The sequence below is a fragment of the Bos taurus genome, chromosome 27 (genome assembly GCF_002263795.3).
Source record: "Bos taurus isolate L1 Dominette 01449 registration number 42190680 breed Hereford chromosome 27, ARS-UCD2.0, whole genome shotgun sequence".
Taxonomy (NCBI): domain Eukaryota; kingdom Metazoa; phylum Chordata; class Mammalia; order Artiodactyla; family Bovidae; genus Bos; species Bos taurus.
The window spans coordinates 5,491,765-5,515,252 of record NC_037354.1 but is presented as its reverse complement, the minus strand read 5'-3'; the positions used below and the strand labels follow the sequence as shown (position 1 = coordinate 5,515,252).

The following is a 23,488-nucleotide window of genomic DNA, read 5'->3' as shown; positions in this document are numbered from 1 at the left end:
GCTATTCTTACACTCTTTCAGGTCATGTGATGTGCCTCAAATGGAATCAGCTGCTCAGTATAACCTCGAAACCATCATGGCACACAAAGCAGTGCCTTGAATGGTCCTATGAATGAATGAGAAGGAACCAAAGGTGCCCAAAGGACCCAGGGGGACACATGGGGACGCAAGGGCCTCTGTGCCACACAGGGCTACTGAGAGACAGTGAAGGAAGAGACAAGGTGAATGAAAAGCATACTCGGAGGAAGACCTCAGAAACGGCACATGAGCTAGCCAACAATGGACAGCCAAGATCCTGTGTTTTTAGTTTCCCTTCAGAACATCCTTTGTCAGCTCTCCTCTGTCCTGGATACAAGTGGAACATGAGCATGGCTCCCTGGGCTGAGTCTGGAGACAAGGCCTTTATGCAGGAGTAAGATTCTGGCTTCAGTGTCATCCTAGAATGACGACTACACAGAGCCAGTGACATGGCCAACCCCAAGTAAAACCCTGCGGAGGTCATTCCAAAGCATTTAGTTTCTTCTGGGGACCCATCCAGAAGCAGCCTGTAGGACGTCATCAGTGAGAAGTGCTCATTCCTAGAATGAAGGCGTGAAGAGGGGCAGGCAGAGGAAGCTCTCCTGACTTCTGATCACCGGGCTCCTTCTCTGTGACTGCACCTCAGGCTGCTTCTCTTTCTTACCTGCACTCACTCCCGGGAGCCCTCACATGACCTCAGGGCTTTCTGCAGGAGCAAAACGCCTACAATCCCAACTTCACATTTCTAGCTGAGACCCATTCTGTGATGCCAAGACTCAGACTCTCCTCCTATCTGACATCTCCATCTGGAGGTCTAGTAAGGATCTCAGATGTGACATATCCAAAACTAAGCTACTGTTCTTTTCAGGAAATTATGCAAGAAAAAGAAATTCAAATTGTAAAGGAAGAAATCAACCTATCTCTCTTCACAGATGAGAAGATCTTACAGGCAGAAAACTCTATGAAGAAACCATAAATAAATGTTAGGACAAATGAATTTAGCAAAGTGGCAGGAAACAAAAAAAGCACAAAACTTATTTGTATTTCTATACCTTAGTAATGAACAATCAGAAAAGGAAACTAAGAAACCAATTCCATTTATTAGCACCAAAAATAATAAAATACTTAGGAATAAATTTAACAAAGATGAAGCAAGCTTTGTACACTGAAAATTTTTTTAATTGCTAGAAGAAATCAAAGATGACCTAAATAAATGGAAAGACAGTCTGTGTTCATGAATTGGAAGACTTAATATTATTGATGACAATACTTGCCACAGCAGATTCAATGCAATCTCTACCAAAATTCCAATGGCAATTTTTGTAGAAATGGAAAAATCCATCCTAAAATCCATATGGAATTCCAAGGAAACACAAATAGCCAAAACAATCTTGAAAAAGAACCACAAAATGGAGATCTCACACTTCCTGATTTCAAAATTTACTACAAAATTACAGTACTCAAATTGTATAGTACTGCACAGGGATAGATGTGAATACAGAATTGAAAGTCTGGAAATAAACCCTCACATCTATGGTCAACTATTTTTGACAAGGTTGCCAAGATTGTTCATGGATAGCCTCTTCAACAAATGATGCTGAGAGAACTGGATAACTACATATGAAATAAACTGGATCTTTACCTTACACTGTAGAAAAAAATTAAATCAAAATGAATCTAATTTGAGAGCAGAAGCTATAAAACTCTTGGAAGAAAACACAGGGAAAAATATTCATGACACTGGTTCCTTAAATTATGGCACCAAAAGCACAGGCAAAAAAGATATTAAATATTAAATAAATTGGACTTCATCAAAATTAACAACTTTTTTTGGCATCAGAAAACACTATAAAGACAGTGAAAAGATAACCCCAAAAATGGGAGAAAATATGTGCTAATCATACATTTGACAAGGGTTTAACATCCAGAATATATAAGAACTTCTACAACTCAACAAAAAAAGGACAACTCATTTTAAACATGGGCAAATAACTTGAATAGACATTTTTCCAAAGAAGATAAGCAAATGGCCCGTAGCACATGAAAATATGCTCTAAACCACTAGTCATTTGGGAAATTCAAATGAGATACCAGACCTAATGAGATACCACTTTATAGCTACGGCTGCTGCTGCTAAGTCGCTTCAGTCGTGTCCGACTCTGTGCAACCCCATAGACGGCACCACCAGGCCCTGCCGTCCCTGGGTTATAGCTACTAGGATGGTTATAATAACAACAACAACAATAGAACTCCCCCAAAACAGCAAGTGTTGATGAGGGTTTGTGCTGGAAGATAAAATGATGCGGCCGCAGTGGGAAACATCTGGTGGCTCCTCAGAAAGTTAAACAGAGAATTACCAGAGGGCAAGCAGACTTACTCCCGGCAAACATCAAAATGAATCGAAAAACAAGGACTCATATACTTGTATGTGAATTTTCACAAGAGCCAAAAGGTGAAAACAACCCATGTCCATCGGCAGATAAAAGGATAGACAAAATTTGGAATATACATACAATGGAATATTATTCATCCATAAAAACAAATGAAGTTCTCATATATACAACATGGATGACTCTTGAAAACATGCTAAGAGAAAAAAAGCTAGATATAAAAGGATGCATACTATATAATTCTATTTACAAAATTTCTAGTAAAGGTAAGCTTGTAGAGATAGAGTAGACCAGAAGTTACTGGGGGCTTGCAGCGAAAAGATAACATGCAACCCGATGTTCACTGGAGCACTGTTTACAATAGCCAGGGCATGGAAGCAACCTAAATGTCCATAGACAGAGGAATGGATAAAGATGTGGTACATACATAAACAATGGAATCTTATTCATTCATTAAAAAAGAATGAAGTCATGCCATTTGCAGCAACCTGGATGGACCTAGAGTGTGTCATATTGAGTGAAATAAGTCAGAGAGAGGAGGAGAAATGTCCATACCACATCACTTATAGGTGGAATCTAAAAAGAAACTATAGAACTGAAGTTATAAAACAGAAGGAGACTCACAGACGTAGAAAATGAACTTATGGTTTCTGGGGCAGGAAGGAATAGTTCGGGACTTGGGGAAGGTCAGGCACACTCTGCTGTATTTAACATGGATAACCAACAAGGAGCCTGTACAGGGCAGGGAACTCTGCCCGATGTTACCTGGCAGCCTGGATGGGAGACGGGTTTGGGGGAGAATGGATACATGTGTGTGTCTGGCTGAGCCTTTGCTGTTCACCTCAAACTATCACAATGCTGTTGATTGGCCATACTCCACTACAAAATGTTTTTGGCGTTTAACAAAAAAGAAAGAAAAAGTACTTACCAGGGGACGGGGTAAGGTGGGACCTAGGGGTTATTAAAAACCCTTCTCTGAAGGGTTTTTGGGGAGCTAGGGTCTTCCAAGCACGTTCTTTTTGGGCCCTGTACTCTCCTTCACCACAACCTCATATCAGTAAAATGGCTCTACTATGCTGTGGGGGAGCAAACACAAATTTGGTGTGGGAACGCATGGACAATTCTTTCACTTTTCTTCTATTTGAAAATCTTCATAAGACAAAGTTTTAACTGTTATTCAGGTGAACATTCTGTGAACTGGCAAGGCATATAACCACCACTGTAAAAACCACTTAGAGGGTCAATTATCAATTTGCCCCTTACAGTACTTGAAGCGCAGCAAGCATTCAGCATGCTCTGCCGAGCAGAATAAAAGCTCTGTGCACAGAAGTCAAGGTTCTTTTCCTCCTCTTAGAATGCTATCACTGCCGGAAAATACCTTCTACCAGGCAATTATACAGAAAGAATATATGAAGCATAAAAGATACAATCAGATGCTAGGAGACCCAGAAGAAGACTGCAATTCAGTACATATTTTTGTAGCTCACTTGTTAGTGACTTCGTATCTGACGGCCACTTGGCCTTTCCTTACCTCATGTGTCTCATCTAAGAAACCAGACAATGAAGTACTCCTACAGGGCTAAGTGATTAATTACTTCGCTGAAAGCAGATATTAATTCGAGCAGTTTTGTAAACATAACCTTCACAGTATGTGATTTCATGAGAATACATTTCCTAACTTGGTCATTTATCTATGTAACCTTTGCTACATGTCACCTTTCAACGAAAGTAATAAAAACAGGGAGAAAGTTCAGTCGCTTTCTTCTCTCTTAATGATGGTGGCCTGGCCCTGCTCCACCCTGGCTGTGAAGCTACACGAAGGGTGACAGCCACAGTGCACAAAGCTAATGAGGATAGGAAAATCTTATTTAACGTTATTGGAAAAGACAAAAAAAAAAAAAGACAGGCTAACCTCTATTCGAACCAACTACAGTCAGTGTTGAAAAATGAAACAGTCCTTCAAGACTGACACCTGGATCTCCCTGTCCTGTAAGACGCATTCCCATTCTATGAAAAGTTGATTCTCCAAAACAAACTTGAATGTGACCTGGTCCCTGTGCCCTGGAACCTAGAAAGCTGGGTAAGAACTCTTCCCACCCTTTCGGGTTCTTGGGAAAGCGCAGCGGAAGGGCCCATGCTCCCCTCCACTGCTCTGAGACAGGACGGCAGCCGGCAGCTGGCGCCCTTCCTCCGTGGCGGAAAAGCCCGCCTCCTGCCTCCCGGGGTTCCCACCAGATGCACTGACGACCCCCTTGCTCACCTGCCTCGGGAGCCCCAGGCCCCGCCTTTTCTCTGCAAGGCTCCCCACGCTCCAGTAACATCAGTCTGAAAAGAATGGGCTCAACCGTCTCGTGCGTTTGTTTTCAGAGATCTGGGGCTGGGCCTCGCGTGGAACTGGCCCCACTTCCCCGCCCAGGTAACCCTGGCTGAGGGCATCTTCGGGACCCTTCTGAGTGGGGACTCAGGGTCCCAGCATCGGGAGCAGATCACGTCCTGGAGTCCGGGCTCTGGTCCAGCAATACCACGGTAAGGGTCTGATGTTTACTGCTTTCTTTTTTTTTTTTTTTCCTTCCAATTTTATTTTATTTTTAAACTTTACATAATTGTATTAGTTTTGCCAAATATCAAAATGAATCCGCCACAGGTATACATGTGTTCCCCATCCCGAACCCTCCTCCCTCCTCCCTCCCCATACCATCCCTCTGGGCCGTCCCAGTGCACCAGCCCCAAGCATCCAGCATCATGCATCGAACCTGGACTGGCAACTCGTTTCCTACATGATATTGTACATGTTTCACTGCCATTCTCTCACATCTTCCCACCCTCTCCCTCTCCCACAGAGTCCATAAGACTGTTCTATACATCAGTGTCTCTTTTGCTGTCTCGTACACCGGGTTATTGTTACCATCTTTCTAAATTCCATATATATGCGTTAGTATACTGTATTTATGTTTTTCCTTCTGGCTTACTTCACTCTGTATAATAGGCTCCAGTTTCATCCACCTCATTAGAACTGATTCAAATGTATTCTTTTTAATGGCTGAGTAATACTCCATTGTGTATATGTACCACAGCTTTCTTATCCATTCATCTGCTGATGGACATCTAGGTTGCTTCCACGTCTTGGCTATTATAAACAGTGCTGCGATGAACATTGGGGTACACGTGTCTCTTTCCCTTCTGGTTTCCTCAGTGTGTATGCCCAGCAGTGGGATTGCTGGATCATAAGGCAGTTCTATTTCCAGTTTTTTAAGGAATCTCCACACTGTTCTCCATAGTGGCTGTACTAGTTTGCATTCCCACCAACAGTGTAAGAGGGTTCCCTTTTCTCCACACCCTCTCCAGCATTTATTATTTGTAGACTTTTGGATCGCAGCCATTCTGACTGGTGTGAAATGGTACCTCATAGTGGTTTTGATTTGCATTTCTCTGATAATGAGTGATGTTGAGCATCTTTTCATGTGTTTGTTAGCCATCTGTATGTCTTTTTTGGAGAAATGTCTATTTAGTTCTTTGGCCCATTTTTTGATTGGGTCGTTTATTTTTCTGGAGTTGAGCTGTAGGAGTTGCTTGTATATTTTTGAGATTAGTTGTTTACAAGAGACCCACCTCAAAACAGGGGACACATACAGACTGAAAGTGAAGGGCTGGAAAAAGATTTTCCATGCAAATAGGGACCAAAAGAAAGCAGGAGTAGCAATACTCATATCAGATAAAATAGACTTTAAAACAAAGGCGGTGAAAAGAGACAAAGAAGGTCACTACATAATGATCAAAGGATCAATCCAAGAAGAAGATATAACAATTATAAACATATATGCACCCAACATGGGAGCACCACAGTACGTAAGACAAATGCTAACAAGTATGAAAGGAGAAATTAACAATAACACAATAATAGTGGGAGACTTTAATACCCCACTTACACCTATGGATAGATCAACTAAACAGAAAATTAACAAGGAAACACAAACTTTAAACGATACAATAGACCAGTTAGACCTAATTGATATCTATAGGACATTTCATCCCAAAACAATGAATTTCACCTTTTTCTCAAGCGCACATGGAACCTTCTCCAGGATAGATCACATCCTGGGCCATAAAGCTAGCCTTGGTAAATTCAAAAAAATAGAAATCATTCCAAGCATTTTTTCTGACCACAATGCAGTAAGATTAGATCTCAATTACAGGAGAAAAACTATTAAAAATTCCAACATATGGAGGCTGAACAACACGCTGCTGAATAACCAACAAATCACAGAAGAAATCAAAAAAGAAATCAAAATTTGCATAGAAACGAATGAAAATGAAAACACAACAACCCAAAACCTGTGGGACACGGTAAAAGCAGTCCTAAGGGGAAAGTTCATAGCAATACAGGCACACCTCAAGAAACAAGAAAAAAGTCAAATAAATAACCTAACTCTACACCTAAAGCAACTAGAAAAGGAAGAAATGAAGAACCCCAGGGTTAGTAGAAGGAAAGAAATCTTAAAAATTAGAGCAGAAATAAATGCAAAAGAAACAAAAGAGACCATAGCAAAAATCAACAAAACCAAAAGCTGGTTCTTTGAACGGATAAATAAAATTGACAAACCATTAGCCAGACTCATCAAGAAACAAAGGGAGAAAAATCAAATCAACAAAATTAGAAACGAAAATGGAGAGATCACAACAGACAACACAGAAATACAAAGGATCATAAGAGACTACTATCAACAATTATATGCCAATAAAATGGACAACGTGGAAGAAATGGACAAATTCTTAGAAAAGTACAACTTTCCAAAACTCGACCAGGAAGAAATAGAAAATCTTAACAGACCCATCACAAGCATGGAAATTGAAACTGTTTACTGCTTTCTGAGCGTTCACTCTGGTGCCCGTTTCTTTTGGTTTCACGGTCTGACCACTTGGTGATCTCTGCAAATCAGTTGATGGTCCACAGAGATCTTTGTTCCCTGACAGACAACAGAGTTTTTTCTGCTTGTTTTTCTACTTTCAGTTCAAAAACTATTAACAATTTTATGCCACCAGGGAGTAGATATCTGGCCTAAATTTTGGATTTCCGTGTTTATGCCATGAGAGAAATTTTTAGCTATGAGTAAAATTTTAAAATTGAAATTACAAGCTCTGTGTGTGTTCTGTGTGTGTGTGTGTGTCTATGTGCATCCATGCCTATAATCCAGAAAGGCCATTCTCATCCTGAGAAAAGCGTCTTGAGATGGTGTTACCAATTGAGATTTTAAAATCTCCTAAAGAAGCTGTTGGCTTAGAAATAAAGTGCCTACAAACCGAATATTCCTAAAATTCCCAAATATTATGGAAATTGAACTCCCAGTATTTTAAACAGTGCCAAAAAAGAAAAACTACTTAAAGAAAAATTTTGGGAAGGGATTTCCTTACTGTTTCCTTTTTTAAATTGGGGTATAGTTGATCTACAATATTATGTTAGTTTCAAGTTATAAAATAATGATTCAAAAATTTTATAGATTATACTCCACTTAAAGTTACTGTAAAATACTAGCTATATTCCCTGTGCTGTGCAATATATCCTTGTAGCTTATTTATGACGAGCCTGGTCCCTGGCTTACAGTGTTCCCGGAGTGAGGGAGGTGACTCTGAGCAGGCCCAAGAACTACAAGACGGTGGGGACCTCAGAAGAAAGGAATTCACCCAAATTTATAGGCACTGCAGGTGAAATCTGACAGCAGGCTCTTGGCTTGGCTTCCTTACCCCAAGAGGCTTTTAAATGTTACAATCTACGATCCCTTATGAAAACTTCCCGAAAATCAAACCTAAGGCCTAGGTGGTAAATTACCATTCTTGCTGCACCTATCTAAACACAGCTAATGAGACCAGCCTTATTCTGTGATCATAAATAATCTTTCTTTGATTACTCGGGGAGGGACTACAGAAAAAAATTCCGTTTCTATGGGAAACTCTGCAGTGTTTACCGAACACCATTCCAGGACTTTGGATTTTAGCCATGTTCACTGAGTGACTCTGCACCTCTGTGGACACTGCAGGAAACTGGTGGATGCGAAAACTCTGCTTTGTCTGGTAGACTCTTACTAGACTTCCTTTTCCGCTAGGTAAAAACCAGTTTGCATCCCTATCTGCACCCTGGCCCAAGTCCTACTGCCTTGCCCAAACTGCCAGTCCTTATTAAATCTCCAGTGTTTCCGGTTTTCTTCAGCATCTGCCTACAGTCCCCCAAACTAAAGTCTCGGCACCACCAGGAGCCAGCGCCAGGCGGCCAGGACCCCGGTCTGGCCTCTGGTGACCTTGCAGGCGCCTTTCTCCCTGGCTCTAATGGAGCCATGGGCACTGCTGCCCAACATGAGCCCAGGTGGGCAGGGTCCTCTCTGCACAGGCCCCGGGAGCGTCTGGCACATGCCTCTGTGTGAGAGGTGGCCATGCCTGTGGGCAACCTTGATGGAGACCCTCAGGACACTTGAGAAGCTGTCCTGCAAAACTAAGAGCTGCTCCTTCATGGGGTCCTGAAGGCTCAACTCCCGAGTCTTCATACAGTTCAACTGTCTAAGTCAATTGTTTGCTCCTTTTCACTTCAGGAATACCTCTTTTACAATGCCCAATCTTCAGGGCCCGAAAACAACCAATCTTTGCCAACGGCAGATGAACCAGCATCAGCAAGAATTCCCCAGAGGCTATGAGACTCAGCTTTGCCTCACGCAGAAGGTTTACCAACATGTCCGAGTTGTTTGCTGAGGAACCACGTCCTTTCCTCTGGGACTGAGAAAATGGAACCTGAGCTCTGTGCGCTTGCGAAACTGCACTGGTTGGAAAGCCGCCACCCTTGTGTTTGAAGAAAAGGCTAACTCCGAAGGACCACTGCTCTCCGTCACCCACACCACCTTTCTCGTTCCACCAACTCAGACCCAGACGGCCTGCGCTCACATCTTCTTGCCCAAAGACCCTCAACGCCACCCTGCTTCCCCGGCTCTGTGAAACCCTAGGGCTTCTCCTTCCCCCAAGCGCTCCCCATCAAAGAATGACCTCCACATTATATTGGTCTGAATAAAACCATTTTCTGAATTTCAGTTCATTTTGTCTGTCACAACTACTACACGTTTGTTTTAAATGTCTAGGAACAGAGTTTTGACAAAGGCTGTGAATACCCAAGAAGCACCTGTCTCATTAGATCTTCTACTTCAGTGTTTTAATTTCCAATGTCAAGTTTGTCCTCTAAGGTCAATTTTGAATATAAAGTGATGAAAAGAGGAAGAAATCCTTGAATAATTAATAGAAACAGAATCATCCTATGCTATAAAGAATGCAGATACCAATATTCATTTGGTCATCAGACACTAAATCAGATCAGATCAGATCAGTCGCTCAGTCGTGTCTGACTCTTTGCGACCCCATGAATCGCAGCACGCCAGGCCTCCCTGTCCATCACCAACTCCTGGAGTTCACTCAGACTCAGGTCCATCGAGTCAGTGATGCCATCCAGCCATCTCATCCTCTGTCGTCCCCTTCTCCTCCTGCCCTCAATCCCTCCCAGCATCAGAGTCTTTTCCAATGAGTCAACTCTTTGCATGAGGTGGCCAAAGTACTGGAGTTTCAGCTTTAGCATCATTCCTTCCAAAGAAATCCCAGGGCTGATCTCCTTCAGAATGGACTGGTTGGATCTCCTTGCAGTCCAAGGGACTCTCAAGAGTCTTCTCCAACACCACAGTTCAAAAGCATCAATTCTTCAGCGCTCAGCCTTCTTCACAGTCCAACTCTCACATCCACACATGACCACTGGAAAAACCATAGCCTTGACTAGATGGACCTTTGTTGGCAAAGTAATGTCTCTGCTTTTGAATATGCTATCTAGGTTGGTCAGACTAATTTATCAAGCACAAAACCAGACACTAGGGATATAAGAACGATTCCTGCTGTAAAGAGGGTGAAAAGCATTTAGATATAAAATTATAATCCAGTCAAACTACAGGTATCATCAGATTTATGTGTAGTCAAGAATACAAAGGAGACAAAACTGGCAGCCTGAAGGGGGAAAGTGGTCAGGAAATCTTGAAGCAAAATGTGGCCCAGGTAAGACTTGGAGGATGAGGAGTTTGGCAGGCGAGGTGGGACAGGGTGGTCTAGGGGACAAACACGCAAAGGAGGGGACAGAAAAGGGCTCCTTTGGGGATCTGAGAGGGGTTTGTATGCATTTACCAAGATGTCACTCCAGAGATCAACATTCAGAAGAGAGTAAGTCTTGGGAAGAATTGTGCCAAGACTGGGAAGACGTTCCCTGACTCTTTAACAGGATGGTAGAAACGACACCCCTTAGTTTGCACTAGTGGGCTTCCCTGGTGGCTCAGAGGTTAAAGCGTCTGCCTGCAATGCAGGAGACCTGGGTTCGATCCCTGGGTCGGGACTAGTATGTATGTCTTGTGGGAGGCTCCACTAATTTTCGCATTTTTGAGAGGACACAAGAACTCTTTCATCGTCTGCAGTAGCTCGTGATGCTAAGTTAACAAGGCAGCCAGCGGTTCAAGGTACAACCTCTGTTGTCTTCCTGCACTGACGCTAGTGGGACACAGCTTGGAGATCCAGAAAGTTTACCTGTATTCACAGGTCATCCGGGGGCTTAACTAGATTCATGTGAGAAGAACCGTAAACACAGGCATGTATCTTAACACTGTAGCTGTAAGCGTGACGATCTCAGAAATGAAAACACAGCAAAGCTGTAGCTTATGGACAACCTCAGGAAAAGTGGAAACCTTCATCCCGTCACTTTCCGTATGTTAGTGTAGAATGTCGTCGCCCACTCTTACTCTGCTCACACCTATGCAGGTAAGCATTCCAGGGTTTCTGTTATAGAATGCCCATGCCAGAAAGAAGAAAAACAAACTTCTGTTTTTAACATTGTTGTTCATGAAAAAAAGAACGCATAGCAGCATTCTGTTCCTTAAAAGGAAAACACTTGTCCAAATACAGCTATGCAGCACCAAAAGGTGATCAAAGCCCATACAGAGAGATACTCGTAGGAAATAATCCACTAACCAGTGAGGAAGAGCTCGCAGATATGAAACACAGTACTTAACTTTAGCAAAAGTACTTTCTGGAAGTTCTAAAGTGGTGAGTTGGGGGACGGCAGGTGACACTGAATATCTGGGAAATAGTCTAGTTGATTTTGTTTTAATAAGATCAAAGGGAGGTCAAATGAAACAAATATACTTGTTTTAAGTAGTGATAAAAAAGAAACACTTTAAAAATAAAACATTCTTTAAATGTTTTGGGTTTAGGTACCATCTCATAAGTAAACAGTGGAAACACTTCCTGGAAAAAAAAAAAAAAGGTGAAGAGATAGGCTGATTCATGTTGATGTATGGCAGAAACCAACAAAATACTGTAAAGCAATCATCCTTTAATTAAAAAATATATAAATCTTTTTAAAAGTGAAGAGATAACTCACACCTTTGTCAAGATTATTGATTTCAATCACTACTAATATAAGCTCCCCTAGGTATGCAGGCACTGCCAGAATCATATATTTGCATGAATTTTGACTATAGAGAATATTCGCTCAGTTGTGTCTGACTCCTTGTGACCCCATGGACTGTAGCCCACCAGGCTCCTCTGTCCATGGGATTCTCCAGGCCAGAATACTGGAGTGGGTAGTCACTCCCTTCTCCAGGGGATCTTCCCAATCCAGGTCAAACCCGGGTCTCCCACACTGCAGGCAGATTCTTTACCATCTGAGCCACCAAGGAAGCCCCCTAGAGAACATAAAAGTGAGCAAATCATATAGGACAAAACATTAATTCTGAATAATGTCTTCAAATCAGACCTGAGAATTTTCTATTATCTCGACCTTGGCAGCTACATCATTTAAGTGTCTTCAGAAAAAGCTCAATCTACGGATAAGAGATTCCAGTTTTTTAAAAATAAGCAGCTCATGAGATGTGTCCTACATAGTATTATCCCTTTGCTTTTAGTTTGATGATCAAATCTATGCTCTGAAGCTGGGCTCACTGCAGAAAGCTGGGGCAGAAATCTTTAACTTGCTTAAGTGAATCTTTTTGTAACTTAATTGTTCTTTTTAATATATTTTTTCCTTATGTGAAATTTATTTTTTAATAAGGAGAATTACAGAGACTGTTAATATTCAGGGTTTTATTTTTCCTAAAAAATATAATACCTTTCTAAATGTTCTCAAATAATGCAATAATAAAATGATCAGTTTTATTGGTCAGTAAAGCATCAGTATTGATTTTGATACTCATGTTGGATAAAGATGAACTGTTTATAGTAAAATGAAAAAAAAAAAAGCATAGAGAAAATGAAAACATCTGAGTTATTCATCAATACCCGATTTGTTAAAAAACACATACACACAAAAATCATGATATTTTAAGATGCTTTATCTAACAAACTTAGCATCAAACGCTCAAAGTGCCAGGGGTCAGCGCCTCCACCCAATTCCTGGCCGTGAGTGTGCTGGGGACCAGAGGCAATGGAGCCCTAATAGCAAGGAGCACACTCCTCAGAATGGAATGCCTCTGTCCCCCTAAGTTCCTTTGTTGGAATCCTAACCCCAGTGTGACAACGTCGGGAGGTGGGACTTTGGGGGTTATGAGGTCACAAGGGTGGAGCCTTATGAAAGGGACCCCTTCGCCTCTCCTCCTGTCTGCCATACCAGCTCCCCGTAAGAAGACAGCCGTGCATGAACCAGTAGGTGGCCACGCCTAACCCTGAACCCGCCCGGCCTTGACCTCAGCCTCCAGAATGCTCTTTATGAGCCATCCAGTCTGCTGAATTCCATCTTGGTAGCCTGCGCAGACTAGACTGGAGTGCCACAACCCCTTCTGTACTCAGGAATGGGCTCCAGGGAGAAGAGGGGCCAGGTGAGGAAGGAGGCGGGACCCGGGCGACCCCAGTATGCCAGAGAGGAGGAGGCGGGATCCGGGCCACCCCAGTGTCCCAGAGAGGAGGCGGTGGGACCCGGGCCGCCCCAGTGTCCCAGAGAGGAGGAGGCGGGACCCGGACCACCCCAGTGTCCCAGAGAGGAGGAGGCAGGACCTGGGCCGCCCCAGTGTCCCAGAGAGGAGGAGGGTATGCACTGGAGGGCGGGGGAGGGCAGCCCCACGGGGCTCCCACAGGCCCCACCTGGGGCCCCTCTGTCTGTGCACCCCCTCTGAGACAGAGGACAACAGACAGCAGCCCACAGAGTGACGTGAGGCGTCTGAGCCCATACAGCATGCCGCGGGACAAGGGTGTCCAGGGTGGGTGGCCAGCCTGAGACCGTCTTTCAGCCCCGCTGCCACCCGCAGGCAGGTAAGGACCGCTTCAGATCCCAGCCCCTGCGGGCAGCCTGAGAAAGAAACTTGCTTAGACGCCTCAGCTCCTGTGAAGGGCAGAGTTCTTTCACCATATACTCTCAACATATCCTAAACTCAAAAAGCCTGGCCTTTGGGAAACAACGGGTAAATTTGGCAGGGGGCAAAGCAACCTCATGGGATGTCTGGGCTAGGGCTTTTACTCTGAGACAAAGACACACACTGTCCCCTCTGGCCCTGAACCTCAGGGCTCACACTGTAGCCGAAGCCTGGGTTCGGATTTCTAGTTTGCTATCTGTTGTCCCAACTCTGTGCTAAAAAACATCACCCAGTGAGCTGGAGAGACACAGTAAAAAAAAAAAATAAAAAATACCGGAAACAAAGCAAAAAGCCCCAATCTGATCGATGCTGAGAGAGATGTGGTGCCTTTTCACATTTTTATTTATTTTGGCTGCATCGAGAGGCTTGTGGGATCTCAGTGCCCCGGCCAGGAATGGAACCCAGGCCCTTGGCAGCGAAAGCACCGTGTCCTAACCACTGGACCGCCAGGGAATTCCCTTTGGTGCTTTTCAAAAAAAATGAACAGAATTAGATTACAAATAGTGGATTTATTCAGAAGTAGAAAGCAGAAGACATTTCTGCAGAAAAATAAAACAGCCTATCTTTAGAAAAGTTTTTGAAAAACTGAAATTCACTGATAAGGAAGGCCAGATTGAGAACCCCCCTACACACCAGCCTGCCCAATTCACAGCTATTGTATGTTATCCTGACTCACCACTGATACGTTCACTAAATCCCAACGCATATCCAAAAGCCACAAAGGCATGTGCCAAAATCTATGTGAAATGCCTCCAGCTTTATTTTCTAAGAGGCTGTAATAATGCCTCACTGACTCTGAGTTGTGGCTTCATCTGTCACTCAATTCCTTTCCATCTGAATAATGCTTGTTTTAACGTCTTTTTTTTTTTTTAAACTACTAATATCCAATAATTCATATTCGTAAGTATTTATTTGGAGAGCGGTCACTTTGAAACCAAACAGAGAAGAGTTGAGCAGATTTAAGGAGAGGAGAAGCAATACATTTCTTGCGACAAGAGAGGACAGCGCTGCTCCTCCAGAGAAGACTGGGAAAAACCTGCTGGGAAAACCACCCACGTGTCAAGTGGACGCACGCTTTGTGGACACACACGTGCGTCTCCACGTGTGCACGTCCTGGCACCTTAGCAACTTGCAGATGACTGCTCCCACCCGCACTGAGGTTGGGGGAGAAGCCATGCGGTCTGCAGGCCCTTCCCCGCCCTCTCCGGGGCCGCTCTCTGGAGGGTCCTTGGCCCACGCGGTCCCTTCCGGGAGGCATGTCCAGCTGTAACAGAGCTCAGAGGAGCAGGAGGGGCTGTCTTCCCAGGGATGTCTCCAGTGACAGGAGGCTCTTTCCAGAAATCTCCCAGCAAGACTTCCCTTTGCGTCTGACTGGGCAGAAGTGAGTCATATTTCCAAACTGGGCAGAGAGACAGAATGATGGAGATGCGCTTGGATCTCTAACTGTCTGAGAAGAGGGTGGGGGCAGGAGGGAGTCATCACATTAGGCAGAAACAGTGCCCTGGCACAGTGGCTGCTCAGTGAGGAAAGCATGTAGGGAGTTCCCTTGGTGGCATGAGTGGTAAAGAATCCCCCCACCAATGCAGGAGGTGTAAGAGACGTGGGTTCCACCCAGTGGTGGGGAAGACTTCCTGGAAGGAAACAGCACCCAACTCCAGTATTCTCGCCGGAGAATCCCATGGACAGAGAAGGCTGGTGGGCTACAGTCCACGGGGTTGCAGAGGCAGACACCCCTGAGCAGGCGTGCACACTGGTGGCCTGGAGGTTAGGACTCTTCACCTCCAGTGCAGTAGGTGCAGGCTCAGTCCCTGGTTGGGGGCTAGGGTCCCACATGCCACACAGCGTGGTCAAATATACATACATGTAAAATTTATATTAAATTTATATTAATATATATATGTAAAATTTTTTAAAATGCCATCAGAAAAAGAAAAAAACAAGTATTTAAAAGGAGGGGCGGGACACGGAGTTGCATGTCTTTTCCTTCTCTTCAGCTCCTTTACTCCCAGAGAATCCATTTTGTTGGGTTAAAGATCGCCACCTCAGCAGGTTACTATTTTGAGGTTTTGCACAGCTCAGATTAATTTGATATCTCTAAGCCAGGTTACCAAGGTTACGATCCCTTGGCTAACATTCTCCAGATGTCATATTTAGTGAGCTAGACCTTCGGAACCAGCAGCTGTGACTACATCCGGAACGTGCATCTGGAATCTGCCCAGTGCCCCGAACGCCCACGGCAGATGCTAACGGGATGCCTCGTAGTGTCCTCTGCCTCCAGACCTCTGGAGGGGGCAGGGGCGGGATGGGGAGGGCTCTATGTCGGCCTCTGCCTTTACTGGCCCAAGAGGACCGCTGGGAGCTCACGAGAGTGGCTTCAGCATTGACCCGGTAGCCCTCACGTCCACCACCGCCCGGACGGGGCACAGCTGAGGCTTTCTGAAGCACACGTTAGAACGCGGCACACAGCAGCCACCGGGCACAGAAAGCCCCGGAAAGGACAGGTGGTGCTCTGTGAAGATTCTTTCCTAATGTTTTCTATATAAATATTTTTTTCTCATACACAAAAAGAAACAACAGTAGGCTCACAGAGCCACAAGCACTTGTCACACCTCCCAGCGGCAGCAGGTTGTCGGATGGACTCACAGAGTCACATCTGCTGGCAGACTGGACACCTGTCATAACGAGCAACCCCCCGCCCCTTGCACTGCCAGCTCTGGGTGTGCTTTGCCAGGAATGGCTCATCAAAGCAGTTACAGATCCTGGTGCCAGAAATCCCAGTCCCTGCAGGCTCTGCCAGCTCCTCTCTCAAACCATCTGCAAAGGCCCCCACGGGAGGCAGGCCCCATCTTACTGCTCTTGGGGGGTGGGGGGGGTGTCTGAACAATGGGCAGTTGTTTACAGGGACGTTTACAGAGGGGGTCATCCTTCAGGAAGTGTGGCAGTTCTCCTAAGTGGGTAATAACAGCATGCTCGTGCAGATTTGTCAAGAAACAAAATAAATATCACCTGTCATTTGGGTGAGTCAACGGCTCTTTCAACTTGAAAGTTAAACTTTAAAAACAAAACAACCCACAAGATTACATGCTTCTGGCCAAGCGCACTATCTAGTGGCAGGCAGCCAGGGTCCTGGAATTACTGCAAAGGGTAAGAGCACATTCACAAAACAGCAGCGGCTCCAGCAGCGCAGCGGAGAGCTTGTCCCGGGGCCTGTGGGAGGAGAGGAGGCTCCGGGAAGCATCAGCTCTGGTTTACATCGAGACGGCACAGATGCCCTCTTTCCTGGATAGATTATGATGAACACGACATCACTGGGTGATGGTTAAAAGCGCTAGGAAGAGTGTAAGATGAGAACTCAAAAAAGCAGAAGGGAAATACATGCAGCCTTTATTCACTCAGTAAATATTTACAAAACATCAATTGTGTGTGTCATGCTGTATTACGAACAGTATCAAAAGATTAAAGCTTGTGTCCTGGAAGGCGCACAGGCTAATAAAATATGTGAGAACAAGCAATTACTGGAACATATGCAAGTCATTATTCATCATTTGTTTTCTACTCAGTATAAGAGATGTAGAAATTTAAGCGCTTGATTGGGTGTGTAGTGTCTTTTCTTCCTTCTCTCTGTTTTTAACCACTGTTGTCCTAAGGGTGGGCTTCCCATGTGGCACAGCGGTTAAAGAACCCACCTGGCAACGCAGGAGACACAACATATGCAGGTTCAATCCCTGGTTTGGGAAGAGACCCTGGAGGATGGCATGGCAAACTCCTCCAGTGTTCTAGCCTGGGAAATCTCACGGACAGAGGGGCCCGCTGCACTATAGTCCCTGGGGTTGCAAAGAGTCGGACATAACTTAGTGACTCAAAAATATAATAAATGCACTTGTATAATTTTAACTGTTGGGCTCCTCACTTCGCTCTAAGTCTCCAAGCTTATGAAACCAGTTAGACACTCCCTACACTCTGACCCAGCATTCGCCCTCTCATGACAGACCTGCTGGGTACAGAAGGCTCCAAAACAAGACTTAAAAACAGACCCTCTTAGGGAAGCTGTGTTTTCTTGTCCGGTTGATGACTTACAAGAAAGACTGTGTTAAGGCTGATAATATTTGAACAACAATAACAAAAGTACTTTTGGAGGAGAAAAAAAATCCCACATATTCATATATGTTTACTGTATAACTAGCATTAATGTTATATTTATCTTCATTGGGTTCTATGTCTGACAACATTAAACAAGCAAGAGAAAACAGGTTATGATTTGTCATAACATCTTATGCTTGTCCTTCTGAAAAGATGGCAGAAATATATTTCCTTGCCAATGACCCACATATTATAAGCTAAGATTTTGGAGGTAATGGCACTGCTCAATTGGAGTCTCAAAACAATAAATGGTTCAACAAATTTATAAGCATATATTTAAGGTAATAAATCTAAAAAAGACAGTTTCCCACCAATGTACAAGATGGCTTTTTCCATTAAAACTGAGTACTAAACAAAAAAATCTCTAATGGAAATAATAGCTCTCAGATTTTGTAATTCTTTATTGAGTTATATCTGTTTTCAACTCTTTAAGAGATGGTTAACATGTCTTTTGCAACCAATGACTTGAATGTTCATCTTAAAAATTCTGCTGACTTGGTCTCTTGTTGTTCTTTTCTCAGAGAAAGATTTATCCCGGCTCTAATTAGAGAAAAAAAAAATTTTTTTAATGGCCATTAAAATTCACCCATTATGTCCAGGAATGACAGACTAACTAGTTCAGGACAACCTCCCTACCGTGAACAATCAGTGAAGCTGGACCAGACACAGACACGCTGATGGAGATGCCGCCAAGCTGAGAAGGCAGCGAGTCATGGAGGAAGAGAAACCTGCAGGTGAGCCAGGGGGACAGCTGGCTGCACCAAGAGGAGCACGGCCTCAGATTACCTCAACTCTCGGCAAGAAAACAGGCCAAAACTAAACAAGTGTGTTAGAGAACGTACGGCAGAAAACTACAGAAACAACAGGTAATAGAGACAGAGACTGAAGAAGCCAGAGGACCCAGATACTGGGCTTAGAGTTGGAAACAAATGTGATTATGCACAGAGAAATAAAAAACGAAATAAACAATGTTGGCAGAACACTGGAAATTTAAAAAAATCCAAATAGAATGATGAGAACTGAAAAATACAATCAAAGAAGTTTTAAAACTTAATATATAAGTTTATCATAAGAATAGCACTGCTGCTGCTGCTGCTGCTGCTGTGTCACTTCAGTCGTGTCCGACTCTGTGCGACCCCATAGACGGCAGCCCACCTGGCTCCCCCGTCCCTGGGATTCTCCAGGCAAGAACAGTGGAGTGAGTCACCATTTCCTTCTCCAATGCATGCATGCATGCTAAGTCCTTCAGTTGTGTCTGCCTCTGTGAGACCCCATGGACGGCAGCCCACCAGGCTCCTCTGTCCATGGGATTCTCTAGGCAAGAATACTGGAGTAGGTTGCCATTTCCTTCTCCAAGAATAGCACAATAGTGCTCATTTCACATGCTAGCAAAGAAATGCTCAAAATCCTTCAAGCCAGGTTTCAACAATACATGAACCGAGAACTTCCAGGTGTACAAGCTAGATTTAGAAATGGCAGAGAAACCAGAGATCAAATTGCCAACATCTGCTGGATCATAGAAAAAGCAATAGAGTTCCAGAAGAACATCTACTTCTGCTTCATTGACTTACACTAAAGCCTTTGACTGTGTGGGTCACAACACACTGTGGAAAATTCTTGAGAGAGATGGGAATACCAGACCACTTGACCTGTCTCCTGACAAACCTGTATGCGGGTCAAGGAGCAACAGTTAGAACTGGACATGGTTCCAAATAGGAAAAGGAGTACGTCAAGGCTGTATATTGTCACCCTTCTTATTTAACTTCTATGCAGAGTACATCTGAGAAACACTGGGCTGGAAGAAGCACAAGCTGGAATCAAGACTGCTGGGAGAAATATCAATAACCTCAGATATACAGATGACACTACCCTATTGCAAAAGTGAAGAAGATCATGGAATCTGGTCTCATCACTTCATGGCAAAGAGATGGGAAACAATGGAAGCAGTGACAGAGTATATTTTCTTGGGTTCCAAAATCACTGTGGATAGTGACTACAGCCATGAAATTAAAAGACGCATGCTCCTTGGAAGAAAAATTATGACAAATCTAGACAGTGTATTAAAAAGCAGACATCACTTTGCCAACAAAGGTCCATCTAGTGAAAGCTATGGTTCTTCCACTAGTCATGTACAAATGTGAGTTCAGTTCCAACTCTTTGCAACCCCATGGACTGCAGCACGCCAGGCTTCCCTGTTCATCACCAACTCCCAGAGCTATTCAAACTCATGTCCATTGAATCGGTGATGCCATCCAACCATCTCATCCTCTGTCATCCCCTTCTCCTCCCTCCTTCAATCTTTCCCAGGATCAGGGTCTTTTCAAATAAGTCAGTTCTTTGCATCAGGAGGCCAAAGTATTGGAGTTTCAACTTCAGCATCAGTCCTTCCAATGAATATTCAGGACTGATTTCCTTTAGGATGGACTGGTTGGATCTCCTTGCAGTCCAAGGGACTCTCAAGAGTCTTCTCCAACACCACAGTTCAAAAGCATCAATTCTTCGGTGCTCAGCTTTCTTTATAGTCCAACTCTCACATCCAGGCTTTCTATGTGGCTCAGCTGGTAAAGAATCTGCCTGCAATGTGGAGACCTGGGTTTGATCCGTGGGTTGGGAAGATCCCCTGGAGAAGGGAAAGGCTACACATTCCAGTATTCTGGCCTGGAGAATTCCCAGTCCATGAGGTTGCAAAGAGTCAGAAATGACTGAAAGACTTTCACTTTCACATCCATACATGACTCGTGGAAAAACCACAGCTTTGACTAGACGGACCTTTGTTGGCAAATGTGAAAGCTGAACCCTAAAGAAGACTGAGCATCAAAGAATTAATGATTTCGAACTGTGATGTTGGAGAAGACTCTTGAGAGTCCCTTGGACTGCAAGGAGATCAAACCAGTCAATCCTAAAGGAAATCAATCCTGAATATTCATTGGAAGGACTGATACTGTAGGTTCAATACTCTGGTCACCTGATGCAAAGAGCCAACTGGAAAAGACCCTGATGCTAGGAAAGACTGATGGCAGGAGGAGAAGGGGGTGACAGAGGATGAGATTGTTGGATGGCACCATGACTCAATGGACATGAGTTTGAGCAAGCTCCAGGAGATACAGAAAGAACAGGGAAACCTGGCATGCTGCAGTCCATGGGGTCGCAAAGAGTCGGACACGACTTAGTGACTGACAACAACAATAAAAACAGACCTCTATAGGGGGAAGGGTAAAAGAGAAGATACCCAGGACGAAATAAGGAGATGAAAAAGGAAAGATATATACAAATACAGAAAAATCATGAGGCATGGGACACAGAAGGCTCAGGTAACACATGGAGTAGATCCCCAGAAGTAAAAGAAAGAGAAATGAGAATTCTCCAAAGTAGAGGGAAGACCGCAAGTCTGTGACTCTGGAGCAGGCTGACAACAGAAGCAACCGAGGATGAGAGGCATCCGCCCAAACTGCGGGATGCACCACATCCTCTCCAGGCTACTCCCCTACCCAGGCGGGACCCGTACCCACAGGCTCCCTGATTTCCACCCTGTTATACCGTACAGAACTCAGGATTCACAGCCTCACAGGCTTGCTCTGCAGGGCTGCCCAGAAAGGACATCACCCTACCTGCAGGTGTTACCTCAAGTTTAAGATTAAAAAAGATCATCAGGGTCCTGAGACACATGTGTTTTAAACCATTTTCATAACTACAGAAACAGTATGGATGCTAGCTCTCATGTGGAAACACAAAAATACGATCCTATATTCTACACAAGAATTCTCTGTTCCAGTAGAGGCATTAGCAGATCAAAGATATTTCCTGTAAAGCTGCTTTGTGGTTTAGTCACTAGTCGTGTCCAACTCTCGCGACCCCATGGACTGTAGCCCGCCAGGCTCTTCTGTCCATGGGATTCTCCAGGCAAGAATACTGGAGGGGGTTGCCATTTCCTTCTCCAGGGGATCTTCCTGATCCAGGAATGGAACCCGGGTCTCTTGCATTGCAGACAGACTCTTTACTAACTGAGCTATGAGGAAAACTGCTTTATTCAATGTTAAATCCAGTTGCAAGATTTTTTTTTTTAAACTGAAAACAATTGTTGCGCTTGATGGAATCTAATCCCTTAAATATATATTTATACATAAACACATGACTATGTTAAAAAGTCTGAAATTTCAGTTTAACACCCGGTGGTCTTGAAATCTGATAAGGAATGAAAACAAGCAGGTAAGACCTCAGTTTTGGTGGGGGAAAACAGACATGACTGGATACTAGCATAACCCCTAAGACTAACATTTCATTGGTAAGTCACAGATCGGAGACCTGTATTTAATTCACCACTACAACTCTCACTTCATAGTAAGCTTTGAACTCCAGGCAACTAAACTCAAGTGCTTTTGCTGACTTGCTATCACATAAGATACCAATATAAACACTCCTCCCCACGCTCATATTCAAAGATCTCAAAAACTGCCAGGAAATTCTATCTTTAAAATTTTAAATTGAATTTTAAAAACGTTGTTATTGCTCTTGGTTTTAACCTGTACAGTGATAAACCATGACCATTCATCTCTATATTGCTACCTAAATTCACACTTCTAAAATACTTAGCCATTAAGCAAATAAAACCAGGATTTTGTTTTTGTTCTTGTTTTCTTAAAAGTCTAAAGAATAAAATCAGTTTATATGAGAAGAGTTCAGAAACAAACAGAACTTCTTCCAAGATAAATTGCTTGTTTGAACTATACCAGACACCAGACATAGTCCCTAAGGCATAACAGTGGTTCCAAACTCTGTTTCATATTAGAATTAGCTTAGGAGGAATCTTTAAGAATTCTAGTGCCCAAGATGCACCTCATATTAAAGACATCAGGATGTCTAAGGGTGTGAGTCAGGTACTCCAACAACTTCAGATCCCTGAGATGGGACAAAGCAGGGGGCCACTGCCCTCAGGCATGATGAGCGCTTGATTCATTAGAGAAAAGGCTGTGCAGTGAATGAGGACAAGAGTAACAGATCAGGACAAAGGTCTGTGGAAGACTGGAAATCCGGGTTGTGTCCTCTGCCCTGAGGAAGACAAGGTAAACCCTCTGTGCTGGTAGCCAAGTTCCTTCCTGAGGTGGGAGACTGTACTGGATGGGGGCTTTCACAGGAAACACCAACTCAGAAGGTCTCAGGTAGAACCCGAGAGTCCTGCCACTTAGAGTCTTGCAGGGGGATCAGACCCAAATAGACATGTCTCCAGAGAAGACATCCAGGTGGCCAAGAGGCACACGAAGAGAGACTCAACATCACTCATTACTAGAGAAATGTGAATCAAAACCACAAGGAGTTATCACCTCACACCTGCCAGAATCCCCATCATCAAGAAGTCTAGAAACAATAAATGCTGGAGACGGTGTGGAGAAAAGGGAACCCTTCCACACTGCTGGTGGGAAGGTAAACTGGCGCAGCCACGATGGAGAACAGCATGGAGGTTCCTCAAAAACTAAACGTAAAGTAACCACTTCTGAGCATACATGCAGAGAAAATTGTAATGTGCAAAGACACACACACCCC

At 43.9% G+C, this 23,488-nt stretch overlaps 1 protein-coding gene and 1 long non-coding RNA gene across 8 annotated transcripts in view; one reads left to right on the top strand and one right to left on the bottom strand.

Moving 5' to 3' along the window:
* MCPH1 (microcephalin 1) overlaps positions 1-23,488 on the bottom strand; it is a 240,070-nt gene that overhangs the window by 170,974 nt on the left and 45,608 nt on the right. Inside the window, exon 10 of one of the 7 annotated variants that reach the window (XM_059882158.1) lies at positions 15,668-18,490. Coding sequence (XP_059738141.1) covers positions 18,371-18,490 — 120 coding nt within the window. The 3' untranslated portion in view covers positions 15,668-18,370. 7 annotated transcript variants of the gene reach the window in all.
* LOC132344030 (uncharacterized) lies at positions 12,797-15,668 on the top strand. Its single transcript, XR_009493094.1, has 3 exons — positions 12,797-13,709; positions 14,716-15,191; positions 15,397-15,668. It is a non-coding gene; the product is annotated as an uncharacterized lncRNA (long non-coding RNA).